Source organism: Pimephales promelas, chromosome 9 (assembly GCF_988280905.1).
Source record: "Pimephales promelas chromosome 9, fPimPro1.hap1.1, whole genome shotgun sequence".
In the NCBI taxonomy this organism is placed as follows: domain Eukaryota; kingdom Metazoa; phylum Chordata; class Actinopteri; order Cypriniformes; family Leuciscidae; genus Pimephales; species Pimephales promelas.
In genome coordinates this window covers 34,589,817-34,603,903 of record NC_142777.1, presented here as the reverse complement: position 1 = coordinate 34,603,903, position 14,087 = coordinate 34,589,817, and the positions used below count along the sequence as shown (strand labels likewise).

At 35.7% G+C, this 14,087-nt stretch overlaps 1 protein-coding gene across 2 annotated transcripts; it reads left to right on the top strand.

Moving 5' to 3' along the window:
- The first annotated feature begins 288 nt into the window (after positions 1-288).
- On the top strand, positions 289-13,548 carry nxf1a (nuclear RNA export factor 1a). 2 transcript variants are annotated; one of them, XM_089135046.1, is made up of 22 exons: positions 289-540; positions 1,867-1,923; positions 2,408-2,603; positions 2,701-2,800; positions 3,076-3,159; positions 4,343-4,447; positions 4,528-4,608; positions 5,007-5,076; positions 5,219-5,307; positions 5,952-6,059; positions 6,226-6,335; positions 9,282-9,318; positions 9,637-9,705; positions 9,790-9,845; positions 9,982-10,056; positions 10,729-10,787; positions 10,880-10,995; positions 11,082-11,124; positions 11,202-11,274; positions 11,526-11,708; positions 12,738-12,798; positions 13,170-13,548. In XM_089135046.1, exons 1-22 carry the CDS (start codon positions 471-473, stop codon positions 13,206-13,208), a joined length of 1,881 nt encoding a protein of 626 aa, XP_088991172.1. In that variant the 5' UTR covers positions 289-470; the 3' UTR covers positions 13,209-13,548. The 2 variants fall into 2 exon arrangements, with proteins under 2 accessions (XP_088991172.1, XP_039504553.2); XM_039648619.2 differs by having other exon boundaries at positions 291-540; positions 9,952-10,056.
- The last annotated feature ends 539 nt before the right edge of the window (positions 13,549-14,087 follow it).

The following is a 14,087-nucleotide window of genomic DNA, read 5'->3' as shown; positions in this document are numbered from 1 at the left end:
CGGCAACGTGTCTCAGGAGACACATTTCAAAACGTGCTAAATAACATGAACATCATATTACTTAATTTTCTCCTTCAAAACCTAAAGACAATGTTCACAATTAACGTTAGCAGTATTCTTTTTTTTTTTTTTTCAGAAGAAAATTAAGTTTAATATATATTTACTTATCTAAATATCTGAATGTTCTGCACCACTGGCAGCCATGTTGGATTTAGGTCAAGCTGACTAATAATAAAATGAAGCAAATCTTGTGACGAGTACTCAATCTTTGCCCCCCCAAAAAATATTTTAGGGTTAAAAATCTTAATGCGTAAGACGATATATTTTTGCTCTTGTCTATTAAATATGCACGGTGCAACGCACATGTTTTCGAGGCAAGATGAAGCAGAACATTTGCACAGAGTCCACGTGCATCAGTAAGAGCAGTGCACGCGGTCGCGCGCAATTATACGAAATCGAGTCGGTTCACGATGACACGAAACCGTGAATTGTACCCCAACCTGTCAGTGATGATAACACGGGTTTGCTCCAGCTCCTCAGGTACCAAAATTATCATTATTTAAGTTTTTATATGAACCGATATGCTTTGGTGTCTTAAACTATAGTACCGAATCGTAGTTGCACTCTGCGTTGTATTGATTTAGGCAGTGATTGACAGGTTTGAGCTGCCCGTCTTTAAATTTTTACCGCGTTTTTATATTACTAACTTAAACACGTCAAGGTTAGTTATTTGGTGCAAAATGTGAAGCACCTCTCCTATTAAGAGGCCGAAGCCTAACTTCTGTGCAAATCCTGCACATTCATGGTGAATATGGTCAAATTAAACTTCTGAACATCTTTTGAACAGGAAACATGTGCAGGGTTTGAACTTTTAGAATACATTTTAAAGTTTACATTTACATTTAGAATACATTTTAAAGTTTACAAGATCACACGTATTTGGACCGTGGTCAAATTGTATATTACTTTGCCTATTATTTATGTTTGATTTTAAATTAGGGTGACCATTGTGATTACCAAAAAACAGGACAGACAGAAAACTCAAATGATACTCGAAGTTTACTCACAGATGCCTTATTCATTTCAATACATTAAAGTAGGCTATGCCCTCTGTATGGATAGAAAATTGTTATATTACAAGACACAAATTCAGATAGGCTTCTCAGAGTTTACTCAACACGTTTTATTATGACAGGTTTCAAAAATAATGAATGACATAATGATAGTAATAATGTATCTTCTGTATTACAAAAATAAATATATAAATAACTAAAAGAAATACCTCCAAATTGAACAAAAATATCTCTCACAAACTTACAAATATGAACTAACAACATACATTTATATCTCATATTTTGCCCATCTATATTTATATCATCATATATATTTTGTAGACCTTAACTTTACCACCAGTTTTCTGAAAACCAGGACGTTTTCATCACTTTATAAAGAACAGCCAGGACAGGACGTGAAAACAGGACGGTTGGTCACCCTATTTTAAATTAACTAAATAATCTTCCATTAATATATGTATTTGTATGTATATTATAATTGTATGGAATGGAATTATGAATTATATTTAAATATTACAATCATAAAAGTGTATTAATAATGTACTGTTAAATTGGTGCGGAAAAATGTGAATGTCAGTGCAGTTTTGGTATAATACTTTTCATTAACTTGTAAATTAAAATGACTTCTTTTTGAAGCAATTAATCGTATTCTACTGTTCGTTTTGAGCTCAAACACAGTTATTTATGTAGTTTTGTTATATCAGAAGCTGCTCGGGCACACAGCAGTAAGTTAAGTTCATGAACAACAACAATAATCTGCCTTTGCTTGAATCTTTCCCTTCAATTCTCTTAGATTCGAGTGGCTCTGCTGTGATGAGAGAGGTGTGGAACACTGACAGCGCCTTTACAGGTAAAACTGAACCTGCTGCTACTTAGAGCTGGATTGAATATGCGTTTGTACCCATTTAGTTATTTTGAGTGTTTATAATATATTTACTTTAATTTTTTGAATAATGCTGCCATCAATGAAATGTCTTTTTAAGAGACATTCCTGCTTATTTCAGCAAGACAATGCCAAGATTACAACAGTGTGGCTTCATAGTGAAAAACTGTCTCCTATTGAAAATGTCTGGTGCATTATGTAGCAAAAAATACAACAACAGAGACCACAGACTGTTGAGTACTTAAAGGGATACTCCACCCAAAAATGAAAATTCTGTCATCATTTACTCAACCTCAAGTTGTTCCAAACCTGTTTGAGTTTCTTTCTTCTGCTGAACACAAAGGAAGATATTTTGAAGAACGATTGAAACTTTGGCACCATCTCATGCCGTTGTACAGGTGTCAGAGTATCTTTTTCATGTCTTTTTAACTTTGTGTTTTATGTCTTTCAGATCATAATGGCCGTTGGTTGGGGGTCCGTCAAAGTTGGGGGTCCGTCAAGGCTAGTTTACACAATGATCCAGTTCACTTGCAGCATCGTGGTAGAGCCCCAGGACCGCCTTGCCCAGGACCCCGCAATAGGTTTCAGAACGGCTGTGTTGATCTGTCTGTGATCGGTGGTCAGTATGGGGTGTCCAAACAGAGATTGTAAGTGTTGTTGCAAATGATTCAGCTTCATAAATAAGGATTGGATGTATGTCATATTGGCATGTAACTCTCTGCTCATGTTATGCTTTTCCTGCAGTGATCCATATGGACGTCCCATTAGCAAAGGAGAGAGGAATGCACGCAGATTCGGAGCAGAGGATACAGGGAGGGAAGAAAAAACATGGTTCAAAATAACAGTAAGAGATCAGCAATAGTTCTCCATTTTTTCAACTTTACAGTGTTCCTAAATAAACCCTATATAATTTCACAAAGAAATACAGTAGAAGTGGATTGGAATGACATGATGGGGTGTAAATGATGAGAAAACTAGTACTTTAACATCAGTGTTTACTACATCACAATAGAGATCATATGAATTAAGTATTGAGCTCCACTGTAGACAGATTTATCCACAATAAGATAATAAACCTTAAAGCAAAACAAGACTCCTGATGACTGTGTTGTTTCACAGATCCCACATGGAAAAAAGTATGATAAAAGATGGCTGCTAACATCACTACAGAATCTCTGTCCCATTGCGTTTACTCCATTACACGTAAGTGATTGTAATTGAAGTGGTCAGTTCTGCTAAAACAAAGCTAGAAGGTGTAACTGTATGTCCACTAGAGGTCAGTGGAGCTGTTTGTAATTCAGTTGTGTTTAACTCTATTGGTAAATGTTGAATATTTTAGTTTGCAATGTTGCTGTTTGAGCATAAAAAAAGGTATTCAAAGTTACAAGTCTACTCCAAAGGGAGTTATTCTCTATATCTGTGCGCGCTGTTTCTGAACTCCCCGAAACACCTCCATTGTAGTCTTGAGTTTTCTTCAGGGAGGTATGTGTCACAATATCCCTCATTTAAATGAATCCAACCCAAAACATATGCAAATAAAGGGGGGTGAGGCCTGGTTGTAGTAGTGTACTGAAACTCACAGTTCTGGGGCATGTACCATGATGGTAGTTGAACAAACTCAGGGTTACAGGATTAGTTTCGAGTTGACAAAACCAATCAAACCAGGCATATTTGTGTAATTTAATATATTTAACTATTGCAGGTTTGTGTAATATTCTGAGATTGTATTTCACTGTTTTGTAATACTATATTTGTAATACTAGTGCAAAGTGCCCGTGCAAAATCAGTTTTTGTGTGTTTTTAGTCATTGTTGGTTTGGTGTGTTTGAGTGCTCATTGTTAGAATTACACAGCAAAAGTTCAGTGACATTTTTATTTGTGCGTAGCTAATCCAAACAACGTCAAACTCGGCACTGCACCCGTAGCAAGACACCCGTCAAGTCTGAAATCCATCAGACTAACACACACACACACAAACACATTTTTTTTTTTGCAAGTGAGATGAGTAAATGGCTGCTCACATTTATTATAAAACTACAATAACCATCATGTTTACACGGCTAACATAAATCCTCTGAACTTTCGAATACTTTCAACATGGGGACAGTAGAGCTGCCAATCAATAAATGGAAAACAAAGTAACTTTGCGTTACTTATTTGAAAAAGGAACTCCGATATTTTGTTGTAAATTAATAAAGTAATGCGTTACTTTACTAGTTACTTGAAAAAAGTAATCTGATTACATTACTCAAGTTACTTGTAATGCACTACCTCTAACACTGGGCATAATAGGTCCCCTTTAAATCGACAAATTAACAATACATTGTTTTCAGTTGATGTGTCACATCTTTGTTTTTCTGGTTGTGTCTCTCTGTGTTTTTGTCTAGTACTCCACAGAGGGACAAACAGTTCATTTCTATCTGGAGGATGCTGCCACTGCCAGCGCTCTGTGTAAACTCACACGCAGAGTTACAGACAGTGAAGGGCAGAGGGTACTGTACTGCTTCATTGATCCTTAAAAACATTCATCTTGTACTAATGGATCCTGAATTCCATGTTTCTTGTTCACTAGGTGGTCGTGCTTATGAGCCATTGTTCCAGTCTCCCATTCCTCCAAAGTGAGCTGAAACCACAAGATCTGGAACATTTAAAGGTCTGAGCTGCAGCTGCTGCAGTAACATTTGTGGCCTACAGGTGGCAGCTGTTCCATTCAAAGTCAGCTTGAAATGGGAATTGCGATAGTCTTTTCTTCCCTATTGTGATGTGTATCCAAGTGAAACGGCTTCTCGAAAAAGTGTAGGGCCGGACTTGATTTTGTCCATCAGGAATTGGATGGTTGTGGTTTGCTATTGGTGGATTTCATGTGAGTGACAGGTTGTCCCAAACACAACATCAGAGAAGAGAAGTCGCTACAAGAAGGAGGGGAAGATATTTTGATTAAAGATTATGACGGCACATGAATTGAAAAAAAATGCTGCAATATTCCATGTAAACAAGAATTGTCAATTAGGATTTCATGGCAACTTTAACTGTTGCTATTTTGTTCTGCAGCATTGCATGTCCAAACGCTTCGATGGTTCCCAGAAGTCTCTCAACCTGAGCAGCATCCGCTCTGATCCAGGTAAAACTACACTGAGGGTTTGACACAGCACAAAAAAGTTCAATAGATTCCCCAAGTCAAGATTTACACAGTTATCCATTTGTCAGATATGAGTTGAGAGCTTTTCAAAATGAGAAATTGGACCTTTTCTTTTTGTCACCAGACTTGGTTTCTCAAAATATTGAGATAATCTTAAACCGAAAAAACTGCATGCAAGCTGTGATCAAAATCATACAGGAGAATATCCCAGAGGTAAGACTTGGTGTTTGGGGTTTGTTCAAATTATTAACAAATTATTATGATTATTTTTTTTTAAAATGCATTCAACTGGGTAATATTGGTGGCAGTGTAGCTTTAAGATTCTTTACATTCACCATTATGTTTCGAGAAGCGTGTCAAAGGCCTGGTGTTTATTGCTTCATAACCTGTTTCCTTCATCTAACCACCGTGAAGTATAAATATAGTAACTATATCTAATCCAGCCAAGCTCAGCCATGGTGTCTAGACAAAAATCAGAAATCAAAACATCCAGCAGGTGGAAACGTTGAACTATATTTCTTGGATAAACAGCTGTGGATACGTCATTCTCAAGACACTTATTCCAGGAAACATTTGTCAGGTCTCTCAGAGTGACATAGAGTCAGAGCTTATGATAGTAGGGCCTGTCCAATACCAACACTTGTGGTCTTGGCCACTTGACAGCGTCACGCAAGAATGTCCCAGGTCGGAATAACGGTCAAAACTCTATTTCTAATAACGCTTCGGAGCTGTATTTAAAGTTAAACGTATCCTAACATTCATTCATGTTCAGGAACCCAATTTGGGAAACTCTGCTTTCATGTAAACCAACATTTAGAGTTTGAAGGAACATTTTATCTTTCTTTGATCCTTCACAGATGTTGTGCTTGAACCTGAGCAACAACAAGCTGTTTAAGTTGGATGACATAGCAGAACTGGTGAACAAAACCCCCAACCTGCAGTCACTGAACCTGTCCCATAACGAGGTAAGAGACGCTCAGGCCGCTGCTATTACTCTCTTCTATTTACATCGATAGTGAGATATGTTTGTTATATTATTAGCCCACTTAATTCTTTAGCTTCAGTTTGCTCAACTGTGAGCTACACAGAATTGACTTTCAGTGTTTGTTTTATCTCATTCCATGTCTGTAGCTGAAGTCAGAACAAGAGCTGGATGTGGTGAAGGGGTTCAGGCTGGTGGAGCTGTGGCTGGACAGGAACCCCCTGTGTGATCACTTCAAAGATCAGGCCTCATACATCAGGTCAGTGCCAGTGAGCTGGGACACACACTGTGAGGTTAAAGGTCAAGGATGATATGATTAGCTGACAGATATACTAAATCTCGGTTCCTTGTGAGACATAACAGCAGACCACCAATTAGGATCAAACTAATTGTTTAAATTAGTGCAGGGCTCCAGACTAACTTTTTTTACTAGGAGCGCTGTTGCCCCTGACTGAAAATTTTAGGAGCACAAGCAGAAAATTTACGGGCACACCTTAAATCAGCTCGCAATGCAATTATTCAAATTTCCCCCAAAATCACTGTAATACTGACAAATTCTTTAATAATAAATAGACTTAACATTATGATATGCTGTTTTATTTTAAGTTCACAGGGCTCCAGACTCAAATTTGAAGGCAGCACCACCTCAAATCAGAACTCGAGTTATACAAAAAAAACAAAAAAAAAACTGGTAGCACTAGGGCTGATAATAAATCACTTAGATTAATTTAGTTATCCTCTTATAATGTCTTAATATTAATTAAAAACAAAAGGAGAGAAAACATGTATGTATATAAGGACTTGGAGTGAATAGCCAATAAACATCTTACTGTATACAATGTTTTTTTTGTTTTGTTTTTTTTTAAATAATAATAATTTTAATGTTTAAATAAGAGTTTTCCAACATCTTAAATTTTTTCGTTTTAGGAAAATCTTTGAAGAATGAACAAAAAATGTGTTGATCATCACAAAAAAATACAAAAAAATAAAACATTTAACGTTATATATGATATTATCGTTTTGAAGAGCAGGACAAAGATGTGTAGGCTACGTTGTAAGCGTTTGACATCATATTTATGGTTAGAGTTAACTTACTAGCCTAAATCCATGGTGAATGTTGCTGATTTGTGGACTGAAAGCCTTCTATAAGTGTTTCTCCTGGTTTCCACGTCAGCACTGTTTGATCTGATATCTGTGGTTTATAACAGAACTCTGCGCCGAATCGGAGTGTTTCTCACTGGATCTCGTAGCGATGATGTTATTAATTCTGAGGTGAATTCAATGGATTTATTCACTGGATCTGCTAGTAACAGTGTCGCGTGATCGAGATCGGCCCGCGACTGGCAAGTTCGGGGCTTTATTACTGTCAGTGGTTCGGGGGGCTCCACTATGCGCTGCTCTGCCCATTATGTCCAACCTAATAAAAACGCCAACGGTCCGTCCGTGAGTTGCGCATTTTAGTTCCACTTTCATTTTGTTTGTATTCGCTGCTAGGTAACGTGTCGATAGATCGCTTATTGCTCAGACGCACATTGCAGGTTGTGATATTTGTCTCCGTCTCCTTCCCACAGACGTTTAATCGCGCTATTCTTGTCACGGATTCATTGACGCGTCCCTTCCACGCTTACCATGCGTTTAACGTGTGGCAAATTTACCGGTCGCACATGTGCAACTGGATGTAAAATTCAGTCGCACACTCTCAAATTTTGGTCGCAAAATGCGACTATTTGGTCGCAGTCTGGAACCCTGTAGTGATGAACTGATATATATATTTGGCAGTCAGAACAGGTGTAAAGACTGACTCCCCATTCATTGTATTACCGTTCTCTCCCAACTAGCTTCATTCTCATGGCTGAATGAAGTTTGTTGGCTATTTCTCTTTGGGATGCTTTTTGATGAATATCAGGGCGCAAGCATCAGTGCCAAAGCTGATAAAAAATCAAGTCAGCAGCAATCATTGCTTCTGAAATTAACTCATCCAAAGTCAGCTGTCAAAAACCACATCAATAAAACCACAGCTTCCGTCACAAATAGACAAGTTTGTTTTGGTTGTTTGATTGTGTCATTGTCTTGTTTGTCATTTCTCCCTGTGCTTGCATGGCTTTCATATACTATTAATTTTTTCAGTGCTGATCTTGGCACTATGTTTCTAAATATTTTATTTCATTTATCACGTGATCAAAACACATTTCAGAAATGATTCATTTGTATTATAAATCTCAAAAAAATTACATGTTGGCTTTAATTAATTTTATTTCGTCAACAGGTTCCACCTAACTGGATATAATTTGTTCATGTAACTTCAACATCATGAAAATAAGTAACTTCAACATTATGAAGTAATTTTTAATTTGATTAAGTAAATTTAGTTAAGTAATTTTAACCGACCCAATTTAAGTAGTCTCAACGTGAATTTTTAAAGGCTTCTTGGCATGATTCAGGTATCTTTTTATATGAATTAATCCATTAATATTTCATTTATTTTAGTGACGCATAATTAAATTGAGCATCTTAAATGTTAAGTTTAACATGCACCTTTAACCAAAGCAATAGAAAAGAGGTTAATCAGTCGAGAACCAAACAAAATGCTCCACTCTTCTCCACAATGGTAACCCACTGTAATTTAAATGGTTCTAATAATTCCAATGTAATTTTACATTAAACACAATTACACACTATCAAGTCTTCGCCTTTTCTAAATTTCTCAAAAAAAGATAAAATAACACTTAATTTTAACATTTATTCTCTCTTAATTCAACCATATGCAAAGCATGCTGGGAACTAACAAGCACCGCCCAGTTTCAGTTAATGCGACACAAAACAATCATGTAATCCAACACAAATGGATTAAGTAAACTTAAATTGTACATATATTTAAGCAGATTGAACACAATGGCAGTTGGCTCGCACTATACTGCCACCCTCTGGATGTACGACATTTTTTACTTAACATAAATGGTTTGTGTTTAGACAACACGTAAGGATTTTGTACGGTTAAGTTGAGACATAATTACATAGACCTTAATAGAAAAAAAAACATTTCAAGTCAAAAAAACAATTATTATAAGTAAGCTAAATTTAAATATATTACATAAAGTGCACAACCTTCCTAGTTCATTTTTTTGAGTGAAGAATAAACACAAATCAATGACTTGATTTTGGTGCGTCTGCAACATCACCGTTTTCCTCTTGTCTCCCGTGACAGTGCTGTTCGGGAGCGATTTCCCAGGCTTCACAGATTGGTGAGCTTTTTTGATTTGTCAATAATGTTTTGACCTAACAGGACTGAATGTACGGTGCAGTTGTTAGTGTAGATATTAAGTGAGTCAATCATTGATTGGTCAGGGACAGGAGGTCTGATTCCAGACTGGCTGCCTAAAGAACACACCGATTAAGTTTCATCAGACACTCTCCTGACTGGAATAAAGCAAACGTAAAATCAAAAATGTGCAAAAAAGAAAAACAATGTTCAAATTTATAATCTATCATCAAAATATAGTCACTAACAGTTGCATGATGTGATTTATGCAGTTTTCTTTGTAATGTTGTTATTCCCATAGGATGGTCATGTGCTTCCACTTCCGATCTGCTTTGACGTGGAAACGCGCACAAACATCCCTCCTTGCAAGGTAGCCTAGAAGTCTGCACTGTTATAATGACCTGAAGCATGTCCATGAAGTTTTTGACTGGATGTGTCTGTAAAACTAATTCAGGGCAGCTGCTTTTTCTCCAATGATATCCAGAATCTCATTCAGCGTTTTCTGCAACAGTAAGTGCATGTGTGGACATGTTTTACTAGAGGTGCCTCTTAATGTTTTTACTAGAAAGCATGCTTTTATCAGCAGTGATGTGTGTTTGTGTTTGTTTTGTGTAAGTTATTACTGTGTATATGACTCTGGGGATAGACAGCGGCTGCTGGAGGCGTATCATGACAGTGCCTGCTTCTCTCTCAGTCTGCCACCCATTAATAACACCTCCAGGTACGGTCTTAAAACACTACTCGTCGAGATTAGCATTAGGCTATCTTTAATATATGCCATTTATTTGGTGCATCACAAAATCTAATATAAACAGGTTACTATTCAATAATATAATAATTAGGGCTGTCAAGCGATTAATCACGATTAATCGCATCCAAAATAAAAGTTTGTGTTTACATAATATATGTGGGTGCACTGTGCATAATTATTTTGTATATATATAAATACACACACATGCATGTATATTTAAGAAAAAAGTATTATTTATATATAAAATATTTATATTTATATATAATATAAATTATATATAAATCTATATACATGTGTGTGTATTTATATATATATATATATATATATATACAAAATAATTATACACAGTGCACCCACATATATTATGTAAACACAAACTTTTATTTTGGATGCGATTTATCGTTTGACAGCCCTAATAACAATATAATATCTAATACTTTGCAATATGCATTGACCTAAAACTTTGACTTTTTGCAACTTTTTGAAGTATTGTTTTTAATATATATTGTTTCATTATTTATTTTGGGGGTAAAATGTGACCCAGACTTTAGTTAAAAAATTGTTTTTAATGTTTGTAAATGTGCAAAAAAAAAAAAAAAAAGTTTATTTGTGGTCTCATTTCTTTTCCCTATAATTTTGCAGATGCAGGTTGAAAGATTATCAAAGACACAGCCGCAATATCAAGAACATCAAAGATCCCTGTATGATTCAAAAGAAACAAGCAAATTAGAGTTTACAATGTTAAAAACCATTTCATATTTGTCATGTACAGCCATCTTCTTCTTCTTTACAGCCGGTAGGTTTCGCCTGCTAAAACACACTCGCCTGACTCTGGTCGCCTTCCTGAATGAGCTCCCAAAGACCCAGCATGACATTAATTTAATCAATGTTGACGTCAACACATACACAGTAAGTTCCTCAATGATTTTAACACTGTTATCACTGGAGCTATTTACAATTGTTGACATCTTGTTGTTTTCCGGTCTTTTCCATAGAGCACTTTATTAGTGTTCACAGTGAGTGGAGTGTTCAAAGAGGGTGAGTCTAGCTTGAACACAGTTACATGTCAAAATAACAGCGTGTTCATCTCAAAATGTTTATTTTCTTCTCTTCAGTTGAGGACAAATCCAGAGACTCTGTCATGGCGTTCTCTAGGGTCTTCGTCACAGTTCCAGCTCGGAATTCTGGGTAGGAAAAGCCAACAGCAAATCACAACCGTGACTAAATAAAAACACTATCTGCTTCTGTTTTTCTTTACCTGTTGTTGTAATGTATTGCTTTATATGGTTATGTTCATTTACTGGCTTCTCCCTGTGGACACACTGTCCATCTGTGGGTGAATTTCACAGATTGAATGTTGACTGTCCAACAGCCAATTAAAAGAAGCAAATATCCTGTTGATTTGATGCATGTTAATTGGTATCTGTTGCATCTTGCAGCCTGTGTATCGTGAATGACCAGCTCTTTGTGAGGAACGCCACCACTGAGGAGATCCGCTGTGCGTTTGCAGCACCAGCCCCAACCCTCTCGAGTAGCCCAGTGCCCACCATCTCTGCATCACAGCAGGAAATGCTCTCCGCCTTCTCTCAGATGTCTGAAATGAACCTGGAATGGTCTCAAAAGTGAGCAGTGAAGAAAAGCCATGCCCTTACACCTGTAGGTCTTGAAGTGCCCCTATTAGGCCCATTTTTGCCAAACAAAATTATTAAATTTATCTTGCCTAAATGTTTGCACTCATTGCATTTTTACAATGGGGTAATGTTGTTAAGAATTTACACAACACGAGGCTTGATTTAAATTGTTCAATTAAATTGAAAAAAGTTGCACAAATAAATACAATAGAATAAAGATACAAATAAAGAGTAAAGTTTTTGAATAGGTCTAGTATTCATAGACAGAAACTGAATATAGTAATCAAATGCATAGGCTATTAATCCAGATTCGTTTAACTTAAAGCTCTCTTTTGTTGTTTTGATGACAAAATTAATGACTCATGTGGCTGCTGTTACTTTAAGAGCTAGTGCACGGATATTGTGTTCATCATACTGGGATCCGTTTTATGCTTATTAAAGGCTTTTAAAGACAATATATATATATATATATAAATTAATTATACACAGTGCATCCACATATATTAGAACAAAAAAAATTTTTTTTACTTGTAAACCTATTGCATGAGACCTCCAGAACAAAATTAGTGACCTTTAAAATAGCATAATAGGGGCACTTTGATTCTATAACTAAATATGAAAGTTTCTATGGATGATATGGGAAATAGTAGGGCTGGGCGATATCAAAATCCCTGCTTTTTTAAATTTTCCATCATATTTATTTGTTTCCAAGGATGTTGGGCTGTAAGTTATACTACAGTAGGTATATTTGTGCAGTTATTAGTGGGACTGTTTTACATTATTTTAAAATAAAGTACTTTCTATTTGAAAAATATTTCATTTAGAAATAGGCATCATCACAGGGTTATTTAGGATATACAGTTTTTCATTGAATTTCCAGTGAAAATACTATACTGTACTGTTACTTCGTAAAGTTGCATTTGCTTTTAAAGACTTGCTTATATAAGATTTTGGTGATACCGCCCAGCTCTAGTCAATATTATCCTGATTCTATTAGTAAGGCTTGTGTATTGCTGTTAGATGTCTGCAGGATAACGCGTGGGATTTTCACCGAGCTGCTCAGATTTTCACGGAACTAAAGGTATGAATCTGCTTGGCCGATAACAGAGACGACAGTTTTTAGTAAATGGTGTATAATATGTCCTCATTTCATTTCAGCAGTTCATTGCATTAACTATTGAAAACCTGACTCGTTTAAAATTTTTCAAAAGATTATTTACCGTCTCTAAATTCGATGTCTGTCTTTTGAGTCATGCTTTCAGTATTTGTATTTGAATTCCCTCTTTGAGATCAGGTGATTTGTGAACATGTTGTAAATCATAACAGTCAATTTATGTTGGTTACAGTGCTCTGATTAATAGTTTGAGGTGGACCATGTGCTATTGAAATCTCATCACATCCATTTGAGACTTAAAAACTAGTCATTCATCATAATATTTTATTCTCTTTTAGGCTCAAGGAAAGATACCAGAAGCTGCTTTCATAAAATGAAAACAACAAACAAACAGAAATATATATGAATACCTGTTTGTATGTACATAGTTTTATTTGTTGTTTAACAGGCACTTCATTTGTGATATCATTGTGAAAAAAATCTTGTTTTATATTAATTGTATTATTTTATTTGATTTTTTTCCCTTAAGGATTATACATCAGGTTTGTACTTACTACAGCACTGTTTCTGTATTAATTTTAAAAAGCACATTTCTGTTTTAATTGTGATGTCTAAAATATGTGCTGCGCTTTTGTTGGTGTTGAGCTAAACTTTTGCAGAAATAAAGTTTGTTTATTCAGGCTATTCTCAGCAAGATAATAAAACATCAATACCCAAGTCTTCGCTATATTAAAGAAGGATCATTTTGATTATTGCTAAACATAATTCTACAATCATGACAGAGGACAGGAGGATTATTTGGCCCTTATAAATTCCAGATACATTTGGGAACATGTGACTGAATTTATGTTGGAGCAAATAAATGAAAAGTGCTGACAGTGGCCAATTGCATAAACATAGCCTATGTTAAGACTGTTGTACTATTTTTTTGTTTAAAATAATGGTCCCAAAATCTGTTTCAATTTTCGGAGTTTAAATCCCACTATAAAATATGAGCATTTTAATAATACAGAATAAGTAGGAGTGTCCAAATGTTTCAATGGGAGTGTAAGCGCTATTCTGTTATAGTGCAGTGATGACATACTAGCCTACATATTGCATAAATGGTAATTCTATGTAACGACGATACTTGCGTTATTACATAGTGTTTTTTACATAGCGCTCTACACAGTAAAATATAAATAATATTATACATCTACATAATTGGTACAAGTAGTTTGATTTTTTTTGTTTGACTGGATGAGGTGTTGACCGTC